At 39.1% G+C, this 13,701-nt stretch overlaps 1 protein-coding gene across 1 annotated transcript; it reads right to left on the bottom strand.

Moving 5' to 3' along the window:
* Window positions 1-808: 808 nt before the first annotated feature.
* Window positions 809-11,355, bottom strand: LOC117339367 (root phototropism protein 2-like). The gene is made up of 3 exons (XM_033900917.1): window positions 9,678-11,355; window positions 4,136-4,453; window positions 809-3,658 (listed from the first exon to the last, which is right to left on the bottom strand). The coding sequence occupies exons 1-3, from the start codon at window positions 10,870-10,872 to the stop codon at window positions 3,369-3,371; spliced, it is 1,803 nt and encodes a 600-aa protein (XP_033756808.1). The 5' UTR covers window positions 10,873-11,355; the 3' UTR covers window positions 809-3,368.
* Window positions 11,356-13,701: the final 2,346 nt, after the last annotated feature.

Below are 13,701 nucleotides of genomic sequence, written 5' to 3'. Positions count from 1 at the left end.
TAACCGCAACAAATTTTAAAGGATTTTCTTGAACTTGTGAAAACGTCGTTTTCTGTCGTTTCTGTAAAAATAACTCCCACAAATATTATCCGAATTTCATCAAACTTAGCTAGAGAGTTATCGTCCCTTGATATATGTAAAACATTCTTATTTACCGTTAAATATATATTTCCTGATAGGATGGCCTCTCTTTGACCATATTTCAAATCAACGCACTCGTCCTCATTCTGATCAGAGTTACTCCCTTCGTGTCACTGAACGTTCGATAATTAAACATGAGAGATCACTACGATCCCGATTGAAAAAAAAACTTTGACAAATCAACGCCAACAAAAACAATGAACACGTTTTTCAATGAATAACGAATGATTTAATTAACTATAATATTTTAAATAAATATGTATTGATAACATGAGTATCACAGTAAAAAAAATCACAGAAGCCAGCCATATTGACATGTAACATATATTTTTTATCATGCCCCTGAGAGCAAAAATAACATCAGTGATATTGTGGATCAGAATGTGATATGATATCAGAAAAGACTGGTTTTCGGCCTTAGTTTCGCTGTTCCCCACCAGGTTCCGCTCTGATACACATAGTGGATCGCAGCCCGGGTGGAGAATAGGGAAACTAAGGTAGCTATTCAATTGTCGGGATAAAGTAAGAATAGGGAATATTCGTGACTTTTCGTTCCCGATTGACAATTATATCAAATTCATGCTGTATACTGCGTTTCCTGCTGTAAAACCTAAAACCACTTCAACCCTTCCGTCTATCCCAACAACAATTAGGATTTCCGTCATGACAAGGAACACGGGAGTTTATATACCGTTATTTTTTTTTTTGGTGTGTTTTTTTTTAGGAAATTACGTCTGGGCAGATTTTTTCCGGGTTAATCATATCTATTTTGTAAACAAAAACAAATATTCGAATGTTCTATTGTTGGAGAGGTCAGGAGATATACTTGCGTTTTTGAGATAGAACCATAATATGAATAGGAAAAAATAAAGTTCAATTTCCCAACGTCACACATTAAGTACATGTCCTACAATTGAAGCCACACCTTTCACGTAACGTCACACACCAGGCGTACATCCTTCACGTAACGTCACACACCAGACGTACATCCTTCACGTAACACAACACACCAGACGTACATCCTTCACGTAACGTCACACACCAGACGTACATCCTTCACGTAACACAACACACCAGACGTACATCCTTCACGTAACGCAACACACCGGACGTACATCCTTCACGTAACGTCACACACAAGGCGTACATCCTTCACGTAACGTCACACACCAGACGTACATCCTTCACGTAACGTCACACACAAGGCGTACATCCTTCACGTAACGTCACACACCAGACGTACATCCTTCACGTAACGTCACACACCAGACGTACATCCTTCACGTAACGTCACACACCAGACGTACATCCTTCACGTAACGTCACACACCGGGCGTACATCCTTCACGTAACGTCACACACCAGACGTACATCCTTCACGTAACGTCACACACCAGGCGTACATCCTTCACGTAACGTCACACACCAGACGTACATCCTTCACGTAACACAACATTCCAGGCGTACATCCTTCACGTAACGTCACATACCAGGCGTACATCCTTCACGTAACGTCACACACCAGGCGTACATCCTTCACGTAACGTCACACACCAGACGTACATCCTTCACGTAACACAACATTCCAGGCGTACATCCTTCACGTAACGTCACATACCAGGCGTACATCCTTCACGTAACGTCACACACCAGGCGTACATCCTTCACGTAACGTCACATACTAGCTGGATGTCCAGCGAGAAACATGACGCACTAGGGATGCCCTTCGTGTAAAATAACACATCCGACACATGTCATTCACGTAACGTCACATACCAGGCGCATCTCGTTCACGTACATGTACCATGAAATGCCAGGTGCGTGTCCATCATTCAGTATAGTCATCATTCAACATAACACAATAGGCACATGTCTTACACGGTATGTCACACATTTAGGCGCATATCCGTCACCTGAAGTAACTCATTTAGGCGTATGTCCGTGACCTGACATTCCCCTAATGTAACACACAAGGCGCATGTCCTTCACTTAACGTCAAACATCGGTATGTCACGAATCAGGCGCCTGTAATTTATCTCAATACACAGAAGTTATTTGGTCTATTAGTTGCTGTCATTTTGTAAAATATTTATGAAAAAAATAATGATGTAATGTTTTATGACTAGCTTTATAATTCTATATTCGTGACGTCATACATTTATGTTGTTAGTTCCCTTAACCATTAGGTTATATTATCACCAATGCTGTCTTTGATAACAACAAATACATGCCGGTTATCGGGTCCAAACTAACTATTCCTAAATAGGGATACAATCTTTTATTTAAGCATTGATGTCATTTTTTCTTTAGTTTCATTGGGGTATGAAAAAAAAATTGTTTGCAAATATTTTTTTTTCATATCCTTATGGAACTAAAAAATAATTGACATCAACGCATTTAATTGATTAGTGATATTGATTTTAGAAATTAAAACATGTTTTATGTACAATTGAACTGATCTTATAAGGGATTCTTTTTCACAAATCAATACGCAATGTAAATGACCGTATTGTGACGTCACATATTTCGCGCCATTTTCGGAATTGTTTTCATAGAGTTATGAAGACAAACGCAACCAATCAGAAAGCCGCATTCTGCGTACAAACACTGGACAATTAATTATTATAGTATACTCACATCGTAACAGATGCTGCACTGTACAAAAATGAATCCACTGTGAAATTGGTCTCTCAGCGTCATCTACTAGTTTTCACACACATCTTCTATTGTATAAATTGGGGGTAAATGTCAACTTAAAAATGGCACGGTTTATATCAGTGACACCTATCACATCCAATGACACGCGAAAACCAAGTGACACATAAAATATCCAGGTGACACGTCTACCTCCGGGAGGACAATAAAGAGAGTAAAATGAAAATACCATCATTAACAGTGTAATATTATTCGTTAAAATGACTTTCTTACAGAGCAAACAATTTTCATGTGCGTCACGTCCATAGCAATTGGTATAATGCCACAACGCTAGTTCACAGAGTTTCCTAGACATCTTCAAAAACGTGGTTTCTCAGAACACACAAGACTGCATAAAACATCACTAAACATTAAACTTCGATTTCAGAGTAACAATACAATAAAAAAAATAACAAAACATCATTTGAATTAGAAAATTGTTTGTTAGCATCGATGAAGTCCAACGAGGCCAGAATCTGAATGCATGTTTTATGCTAACGCTCTCTCAAATTTTCGCCGAAACGAGGCTCGAATTAGTACCGGAAAGATGATCTATATCCATATCCGCCAGAACGAGGCTTGCTTCTAGAGTTGTCCATGGCCCGGAATGCGCGATCGTATTTAAACTCCAGTTCGTCCTCGAAACTAATGTCATGCTCACCCGACTGAACAGGCCGGAAGGAGTTGTATGGAATCCCAGCACCGGCACCGGAAGCAAGTTTGTTTCTTGCTGATGACAGAACTTCGTCTGTCTGTCTGTCCGTCCCGCTCAGCATGTTGTCAAGAACCTTGAGAGGATCGCTGTCTTTCGTGGGTTCGAAATCTAGAAGAGAATCAACAAGTGCGAAATTTGGGGAGTGTATTACATACAGACAGTTGGTGTATGGGCGGTTAGTTCAGGAGACGTAGCTTTAGTTTTGGACAATGTACTAGAAAGGCTAGAAAAAATTAAAACAAAAACAAATAAACAAACAAACTGTAAATACGTGAAATTTATCAGATATACACCGTGTGTTGTAAATCAATAGGTTGCATGTGAAGTTATTTTCTAGGAGGGACATCAGTACACCATCACATAACAAAAATCAGGGACTCGATAGAAAATTAACTAAATCTCCAAAATTTACACAGGTACCAAAAAGAACAACTATATTCAAATGAAGGTTAGTACACGTACCAATGGAACCTAATTCGCTGTAAATGTTTCTTTACTAAAAAAGACTTTTCCAAATGTTCTTGACACATGAATTTGAAATCTGGTGGACAAGCCTTCACACGTATAGGCTTAGTCTGTTCTCACCTGTGTCGGAGAGACCCCCTCGTTGGTAAGGAGGGGCTGAGCTATACGCCGATCTGGGCGCGGGAGTTGTCGTCACTTTCCCTCTCTTGTAACTGTAGTTGTATCTTCGGAGCTCCTCGTCTTGTTTGGATACTGTAGCTGTCATCACATCTAGATCTTTCTTGAGACGAGTACACAATGCCAATGCGCCCTTTGCCACGTACGCCGGAGGAATGAAGTCCGAGGCGAGTGCTTGTCGCAATACTTCTTCGCTCACTAGGGTGAAGTTGATCCTGTTAATAAGCTCCTGTCGTTGGTCATCGCTCATTTTATCTCTCTCTAAAACGAGACAAATAAACATATTTTCCCAGGTGTAGACCTAGTCAAGTATCTTTCGACATTATATAAAATGTTTAAAAAAAAATATCACTAACCCCAACTCCTAGTTCAGACAATGGACTGTTACCTCATAGATGTTTGCATTGTCTTTGGGTTTGGCTGATGGATATTTAAAAGTCCTGCAGTTTTAATTAGATATTGAGTGCCGACACTACCATCGTGTACTTGATACCCTTGTCGCTACGTCAAACACGCGGGCCATGTAATGTACTTGGGTAACCACCTAGAATAACCTTCCATAAACCATTATGCAGCGTTTGTATATTTTATGACATATCTTGGACATTATGTCGGACATACACGAGAATTATTAAGCGTGAAACGTGTTAACAATGAGTTAAATTGAGAGATGTCGGGACGGTTTAAAGAATACATGTGGGTTTTTTGTATCGGTGTACTAAAAGGCAAAAACATGGTATCTGTGTATTGTAGCCTGCTTGTTCTTATTAATTATGGTAATGTCGAGTTATGCAGGCTTAATGATAACTCCATGATAACGCATCATATGGGTATATCGATTTGTGAGTGCCTCAGTTTTAATAGGAACAAGAAATATCTTTTAAAAAAGATAAACGGCATAGTTTTAATGCTGGTGGTTATAATGTAAAACTGCTGGTGAAATGAAATAACGTACTAATGCGTTTCAGCACGGATAACAAAATTGTATCAGTTTGAATCATTTTTAGTGATAATAAGACTGCATTTGAATCAGGAATATAATTTAATTAATGTGTCATTTGATAAGAAACATCCACCTATTCAGCTTGCATTCAATCTTAACTTCGTTTCGTTTTTAACTGCATGTCTGCATTTTGCATTTACCGCTTCATTGACAATCTTTAATAATTGTCTCTTGGTATGTCGAACCAAGGTACTATACTTCGGTATGTGTCGAATCATACCTTCACTGCTCGGTATGTCGAACCATAGTACCATACTTCGGTATGTCGAACCATAGTACCATACTTCGGTATGTCGAACCATAGTACCATACTTCGGTATGTCGAATTATAGCATCAAACCTCTGTATGTCGAATTATCACCGTACGTATGTATCTGGATATGTATCATGTAAAATGTTCAGTAATATAGAAGTCTGTGATTTTGAGTTATAAAAACATGCATACACATGTTACATTTGTATAGTGCCCTCTAGTAGTTTAGGTAAGTTTATTGTTTAACCAACGTACCGATTACAACTACTGTCCAAATTCTATAACATTGTATAATTAGCCACCTGCCGAACGTTACCACAATCACAAGGCCAGTCTACCGAAAACGACTAGTTGATCGCGTTCATACTTATTAAGTTATGAAAGTCTTCCTGAACTTGCTATCGTTATCGTCATAAGTGCCGATTCCCCTCGTATGTTCACATTATCTGGGGCTCATCACCACAAAATCTCTTGGTTATATTTATATGTTATGTGAGCGTAGGACTATGATGTTTGTCTGCAAAGCTGTGGCATTTAAATCGATCATATACACCATATCTAAACAGTTTAATGCTTAAATAAGGTTTGACAGGCATATTTAGACGGTGTACTTACCCCGAGTATTCATTAGGATAAATACGGTTTGTCGGTGAGCTTTAGGTCGTAAAATGAACAGAATGTTCATTAGGATAAATACAGTGTGTCGGTGAGCTTTAGGTCGTCAAATGACCACAGTGTTCATTCGGATAAATACAGTTTGTCGGTGAGCTTTAGGTCGTCAAATGACCACAGTGTTCATTAGGATAAATACAGTGTGTCGGTGAGCTTTAGGTCGTCAAATGACCACAGTGTTCATTAGGATAAATACAGTTTGTCGGTGAGCAAATGACCAGAGTGTTCTTTGGGATAAATACCGTTTGTCGGTGAGCTTTAGGTCGTCAAATGACCAGAGTGTTCTTTAACATAAATACTTTTTGTCGTTGAGCAAATGACCAGAGCGTTCATTAGGATAATTACAGTTTGTCGATGAGCTTTAGGTCGTCAAATGACCAGAGTATTTATTAGGATATATACGGTTTGTCGGTGAGATTAAGGTCGTCCCTTGACCAAAGTATTTATTAGGATATGAACGGTTTGTCAATCGGCAGCTAAGCCCGGTGTATTTATTTTAACATATTCGCAATAAGTAGATGAATACGAAATTACACTACTTTATCAACATGGCCGAGATTAAACCGACGTTCTGTATATATAAGGATGTATCCTAGAGCCATCGCGGGGGTCTACGGCTTAACCGTTGGCCGGCACCAAAACGTTCTTCAAACATTAAAAAAAAGGTATTGTTAGTTTGATTGCCAGTGCGTTACCAGCACTATATAGTGTTGTCCGGTAATGGGCAGTTATAATTGTCCAGTATTGTCCGGTAATGGGCAGTTATAATTGTCCTGTAATGTCCGGTAATGGGCAGTTATAATTGTCCTGTAATGTCCGGTAATGGACAGTCATAATTGTCCTGTAATGTCCGGTAATGGACAGTTATAATTGTCCAGTATTGTCCGGTAATGGACAGTTATAATTGTCCAGTATTGTCCGGTAATGGACAGTTATAATTGTCCAGTATTGTCCGGTAATGGACAGTTATAATTGTCCAGTAATGTCCGGTAATGGACAGTTATAATTGTCCAGTAATGTCCGGTAATGGGCAGTTATAATTGTCCAGTAATGTCCGGTAATGGACAGTTATAATTGTCCAGTAATGTCCGGTAATGGACAGTTATAATTGTCCAGTATTGTCCGGTAATGGACAGTTATAATTGTCCAGTATTGTCCGGTAATGGACAGTTATAATTGTCCAGTAATGTCCGGTAATGGACAGTTATAATTGTCCAGTAATGTCCGGTAATGGGCAGTTATAATTGTCCAGTAATGTCCGGTAATGGACAGTTATAATTGTCCAGTAATGTCCGGTAATGGACAGTTATAATTGTCCAGTATTGTCCCGTAATCGTACGATCATTCGTCATAGGATCACTACCCGTGACACTTTCGTTTGGGTTTGCGCGACCAGTGGCGTGTCTTCCCGTGTCACCTTCGTGTTTTCGTGTTGGTTTTCTCTACCCAGCGACGGAAACTGGATCAATGCTCTCTATAGTGTTCGATATGCCGACATCTGATGTTGGAGCCCAACACCATCTCGTTATTATCGGGTCTGCTTATGTTTCAGTATAGATTCTGTACTTTTCGTGAAAAGCATGGGATATATCGCAACTTCGCCACATAAAATGCGAGCTAATACAGGGTCTGACGACGTTTACATGCTAAAGCTGAAATTAAGTATAAAAACAAATAGTTAGGCGTTGGATCCAATCGGATGTTTTGCGGTAATCACGTATTATTAAAGTATTATATACCAGGTAAATGAGTTTCACAACTTTTGAAAGATCCGACGGCACCGCGATACATAATGATATGTAACAATTTGAGATCAAATTGTCTACGAACAATATATTTCATATATTATCAATAATGTTTAAACTGCCAGTGTTGAAGCCTATAATTGCTTTAAATGGAGTAAACACAACACAGGAATAAGGTACCATGTGCGCGATATCACCAGTGTACACAGCTGTTTTACAAAGTTTTATAAACTGTTTATTAAAGTTTCCTACACGGCTGTTTGACATTAAGGTGTCCTACACGGCTGTTTGACATTAAGGTGTCCTACACGACTGTTTGACATTAAGGTGTCATACACGGCTGTTTGACATTAAGATGTCCTACACGGCTGTTTGACACCAAGGTGTCCTGCACGGCTGTTTGACATTAAGATGTCCTACACGGCTGTTTGACATTAAGATGTCCTACACAGCTGTTTGACATTAAGATGTCCTACACGACTGTTTGACATTAAGATGTCCTACACGGCTGTTTGACATTAAGATGTCCTACACAGCTGTTTGACATTAAGATGTCCTACACGGCTGTTTGACATTAAGGTGTCCTACACGGCTGTTTGACATTAATGTGTCCTACAAGACTGTTTGACATTAAGATGTCCTACACAGCTGTTTGACATTAAGATGTCCTACACGGCTGTTTGACATTAAGATATCCTACACGGCTGTTTGACATTAAGATGTCCTACAAGACTGTTTGACATTAATGTGTCCTACAAGACTGTTTGACATTAAGATGTCCTACACAGCTGTTTGACATTAAGATGTCCTACACGGCTGTTTGACATTAAGGTGTCCTACACGACTGTTTGACATTAATGTGTCCTACAAGACTGTTTGACATTAATGTGTCCTACAAGACTGTTTGACATTAAGATGTCCTACACAGCTGTTTGACATTAAGATGTCCTACACGACTGTTTGACATTAATGTGTCCTACATGACTGTTTGACATTAAGATGTCCTACACAGCTGTTTGACATTAAGATGTCCTACAAGACTGTTTGACATTAATGTGTCCTACAAGACTGTTTGACATTAAGATGTCCTACACGGCTGTTTGACATTAAGATGTCCTACACAGCTGTTTGACATTAAGATGTCCTACACGACTGTTTGACATTAATGTGTCCTACATGACTGTTTGACATTAAGATGTCCTACACAGCTGTTTGACATTAAGATGTCCTACACGGCTGTTTGACATTAATGTGTCCTACACGGCTGTTTGACATTAATGTGTCCTACACAGCTGTTTGACATTAAGATGTCCTACACAGCTGTTTGACATTAAGATGTCCTACAAGACTGTTTGACATTAATGTGTCCTACAAGACTGTTTGACATTAAGATGTCCTACACGGCTGTTTGACATTAAGATGTCCTACACAGCTGTTTGACATTAAGATGTCCTACAAGACTGTTTGACATTAATGTGTCCTACATGACTGTTTGACATTAATGTGTCCTACAAGACTGTTTGACATTAAGGTGTCCTACACGGCTGTTTGACATTAAGGTGTCCTACACGACTGTTTGTCATTAAGGCGTTCTACACGACTGTTTGATATTAAGATGTCCTACACGGCTGTTTGACACCAAGGTGTCCTACACAGCTGTTTGACATTAAGATGTCCTACACGACTGTTTGACACCAAGGTGTCCTACACAGCTGTTTGACATTAAGATGTCCTACACGACTGTTTGACATTAAGGTGTCCTACACGGCTGTTTGACACTTAGGTGTCCAACACTATTATATATATATTTACCTGCCGTAAGGACATACTCAAGTATGCCATAAAGCTGATCATGACTTTTGCGGGCCTCGTCCGGAGCTGCCGATGCCAGAAGGCGAAAAGTTTCACCCGTTAACACGCCTTTCCTCACCATCTCCGCCATATAGGTGTCTATGATCCTACAGGCCCTTTCTGCCTCTCCCTCATCATTACATGATTCCTGAACGATGTCACGTAAGAGGGAAGGCGAGATAATACATAGGTCATCCGGTGCAAGTTTGTTCATTATTTCTCCCGCCGCTTTCACTAATGGTCGCCTACAACGACAACCGCACAACGTGGCCAACTTAAAAGCCCTTGTGATCCAATCAATGGTCATTACGTCATCAGAAAACGATTCTTCCGGAAGTTCCATTATAACAGCATCTAACACGTGACCTGTATCTATTTTCTTTGTGTTTTTGACCAGATCTGCGTTACCTGTTGTTTTTTCAACATTTTCTTTTCCCGGTTTTGAACCGGCATCTTGTAAACTCTTTTCACTATCGTCCCTATCTAAGACAAGGCTGATGTAACGAGTGGCCATATCGGCAAGGAGAGTGGGCCGAACGCCACTATCTCTAGCTGACGTTAGCAGCTTCACAAACCATTCCAGTGGTAAGTTACACAGACCTTTCATTGTCTTGTCATCGCGTTTATCTGATGAGCCTCCCTGCTTCTTGAAGTTGCTGGGATCTGTAAATTTTGTGGGCGGTTTGAGCCATGACTCCACCATAGCATCCGAGCACGCTTCAACTATCCCCGACACTTCCGCTAACGGACCAATGGTAACACAATACAATAGTAGGGATGTTATTGCGCCCGTCGAGCGGCTGAGTTTACCGGAAGTGATGGTGTCTTGTAAAAACTTTTCGCTTATCTCTATGAGATTACCAGCCCCCGTCATCTGAAGATACTCCGCGGCACAGCGGATTTGCACGATATTGTTCTTGGTCATGTCAATTTTCATGTTATAACAGAAATCTGCTACAATGCTGAAAATGTCCGCACCCCCGGGGAAGTCAAGAAGCTCCACCCTGTTGCTGTCAGCCGGAGATGCCCGACTGACCTTGACAAAGTACTCAGATTTGGCGTACAACGGAAACCTGTGTAGCCGAAACTCCGTGGCAGCTGTTATAACAGTGATGTCTGACAGGTCTCCGGACTCCCGGAACTTAGAGAAATCCATGGTTGGTTGTATCCAGGCGTTAGCTCATTCTCCGTTACAACAACTGTATGTGAGTTCCCACGATGTACGAGAAGTTACTAACACAGGTATATTGACCGCCGTATACACTGCAGACGACTCGACGGTTTTGTGTATTTAAATTGCACACACTCGTTTATTTAAATGTTACCTTCAACAGTTGTATTGTGGAATGTTGATATCCGCCTGCAAACTTCAATGAAATCGCACAGCGAAGCAAAACGTTAATCCATGCTAATCCCATTAACAGTATAGTTCCGAAATTCAATAATGTCTTACACCGAACTGGATGTATATCGAGTCCGGAAATGTCTGTGAGTTTTGTTGTACGTCTGTTCTAAAACTACCGCCTGATGATCTCCATTTTGGAACCTTGGGATTGTTTACCTCCGCGGCTGTGTTAATGCCAGTTAAACACAGGCGAACGGTAGCCTGTCCAAACTTGATGTGATCGGCATAAAGAAAGGCCGAATACACCCGGGAAGATATCGATCTTTGTTATATGTGTCTATATGGACCTTTAAATGAACAAGCGCACATGTACACATAGCACACCTGTACACACTGTCCACACGTACACAGGGGAAACAGGTGGGCGTAACGTTATTGTACGCATCTGTATATATGATGGGCATGGTAACTTTCCCTCCTTCAAGTGAAGCCTTATTCTTATATTCGCATGTATATTCACTACCATTTGTTCTTCGAGCAATCAATTTCGTAAAATAATTTCTGCTATATGCATTTTATTTCATAAAGAGAGATCAAAGAGTGGAAGGGTGGTAGGGTAGGGGGTGGGGTGGATAGGGGTTGGGGGGGTTGGCGGGGAGAGTGTGAGGGTGGAGACAGGTGGTGGACGATAGATATACAGAGAACCAATTTTGGTTTTAATATGTTTTATTTGCAGTCCATATTGTGTCCACGGAAAATATGCGAATGACTACTTCACGAAGACGGAATATTATTTCTCCTATATGTTTCAATTTCAAAACTAACTCTAGATCTCTTATAGTCGAAAGAAAATGGCAATTTAGCTAAGGGCAGTCTACAGTGCATTACAATCGATATACATATATCAAGTAAATTCCAGTGCTGTACAATTGTAGCTATGTACAGTATGTCCACACACAGGTGTGATCGGCTAATTCTCGGAACAATGCCAATCTGCCCTGGCACGGTAAGCTTATATGTGACAATCATCTCGGATCATCAAACAAAACAGGAAAACGCTTTGTTAGCTTTGTGCTTATTTCAGGTTGTATGTAACATTTTACGTTAGAGTTGTCTCCCTTCTTTGGTTAAACACAAGGATACGTGTTTGTTATAATCTTGTTTATCTAAAGTGTAACCAGATGTTGAAGTACAAATCAGAGAATGAAATGATTTCAATATTTGTTTTTCATAGTGAAAATGAAAAACGACATGGAAATAATTAAATCAAAGAGTTATTAAATCAAATGATACAGCTACCTAGATACCATTTTCATTGCTTACAGCGTTAGTGAAGACGAGCGGGTCGTTATCATACATGTATATATATATTCAAAAACGAAGAAGTGAAAAAAGAAAATATGTTCTAAAACTGTTATTCTATTATATTCCCATTTGCTCTTTATGTCGCTACATAACCATACCAAACAAAACAGAAAATTATCAAGATTTTCACATAACATACATCGCTGTGGTGATATGAAGAATAATGTTCGTGACGTCACTAAATGGCGTCGTTTCGTTTGACGTCACTATATAAGATTATTTTTCGCGTCACGAAAATTTGTGCTACGGGATTCAAGAACAATGTTACTCGCAATATTGATGAAAATGTTGAAATTGAATTGATGATTTTGAGTTTATTTCCACGAAATATATTTTTGCCCGTAACGACCGCGTCTACTCATGTGATCACATCACACGTACAGGGCCTAGTGATAGCGCGAAAGACCTTGTAATGCTATAACACAGTTACATGTTGAATATAAGACAAGTTTGAATTAAAAACGGAAATAAAAGAGTTTAACTGCCCTCATTGGAAAGTTATTGCCATATAATTCTCACGGGATTGCAGACAAATTAATCGTAACACACAAAAGCGTTTTATTCTCTTTATCTGCCATCATGTGAACATTAAAGGACATCATCTTTCGAAATAAGGAAGTTTAATGCTTCAATAAACGGACCCATTGTCATTTTTTTTTTTTTTTTTTTTTTTTGGAAAGATATAACGTCTCCGACGAAGAGTAATGATGAAAGAATAAACTGTTGTATTTTTTATACAACATCAAAAGCTACACACTTAATATATTTAATACCATTACCAACCATCAAATGCTAAATAGTATTCATCATTACCACCCATCAAAAGCTACACACTTTACATTATTACCATCCATCAAAAGCTACACAGTTTACATTATTACTACCCATCAAAAGTTACATATTTTACATTAATACCATCCATCAAAAGTTACAAACTTTACATTATTACTACCACCCATTAAAAGTGACATATTTTACATTATTACCACCCATCAAAAGCTACACACTTTACATTATTACCACCCATCAAAAGTTACATATTTTACATTATTACCAACCATCAAAAGTTACATATTTTACATTATTACCACCCATCAAAATCAACATCTTCTACATTATTACCATCCATCAAAAGTTACATATTTTACATTATTACCACCCATCAAAAGTTACATATTTTACATTATTACCATCCATCAAAAGTTACATATTTTACATTATTACCATCCATCAAAAGCTACACACTTTATATTATTACCATCAATTAAAAGCTAT

The sequence above is a fragment of the Pecten maximus genome, chromosome 12 (genome assembly GCF_902652985.1).
Source record: "Pecten maximus chromosome 12, xPecMax1.1, whole genome shotgun sequence".
NCBI classification, from domain to species: Eukaryota; Metazoa; Mollusca; class Bivalvia; order Pectinida; family Pectinidae; genus Pecten; species Pecten maximus.
This window is presented reverse-complemented; position numbering and strand designations above follow the sequence as displayed.

Coding starts and splice junctions, on each gene's coding strand:
- LOC117339367 (XM_033900917.1), bottom strand. CDS start 10,872: ATGGATTTCTCTAAGTTCCGGGAGTCCGGAGACCTGTCAGACATCACT. Junction 4,454..9,677: donor TGAGTATGTCCTTACGGCAG/GTAAATATATAT, acceptor GTCTCGTTTTAG/AGAGAGATAAAATGAGCGAT. Junction 3,659..4,135: donor AGGGGGTCTCTCCGACACAG/GTGAGAACAGAC, acceptor ATTCTCTTCTAG/ATTTCGAACCCACGAAAGAC.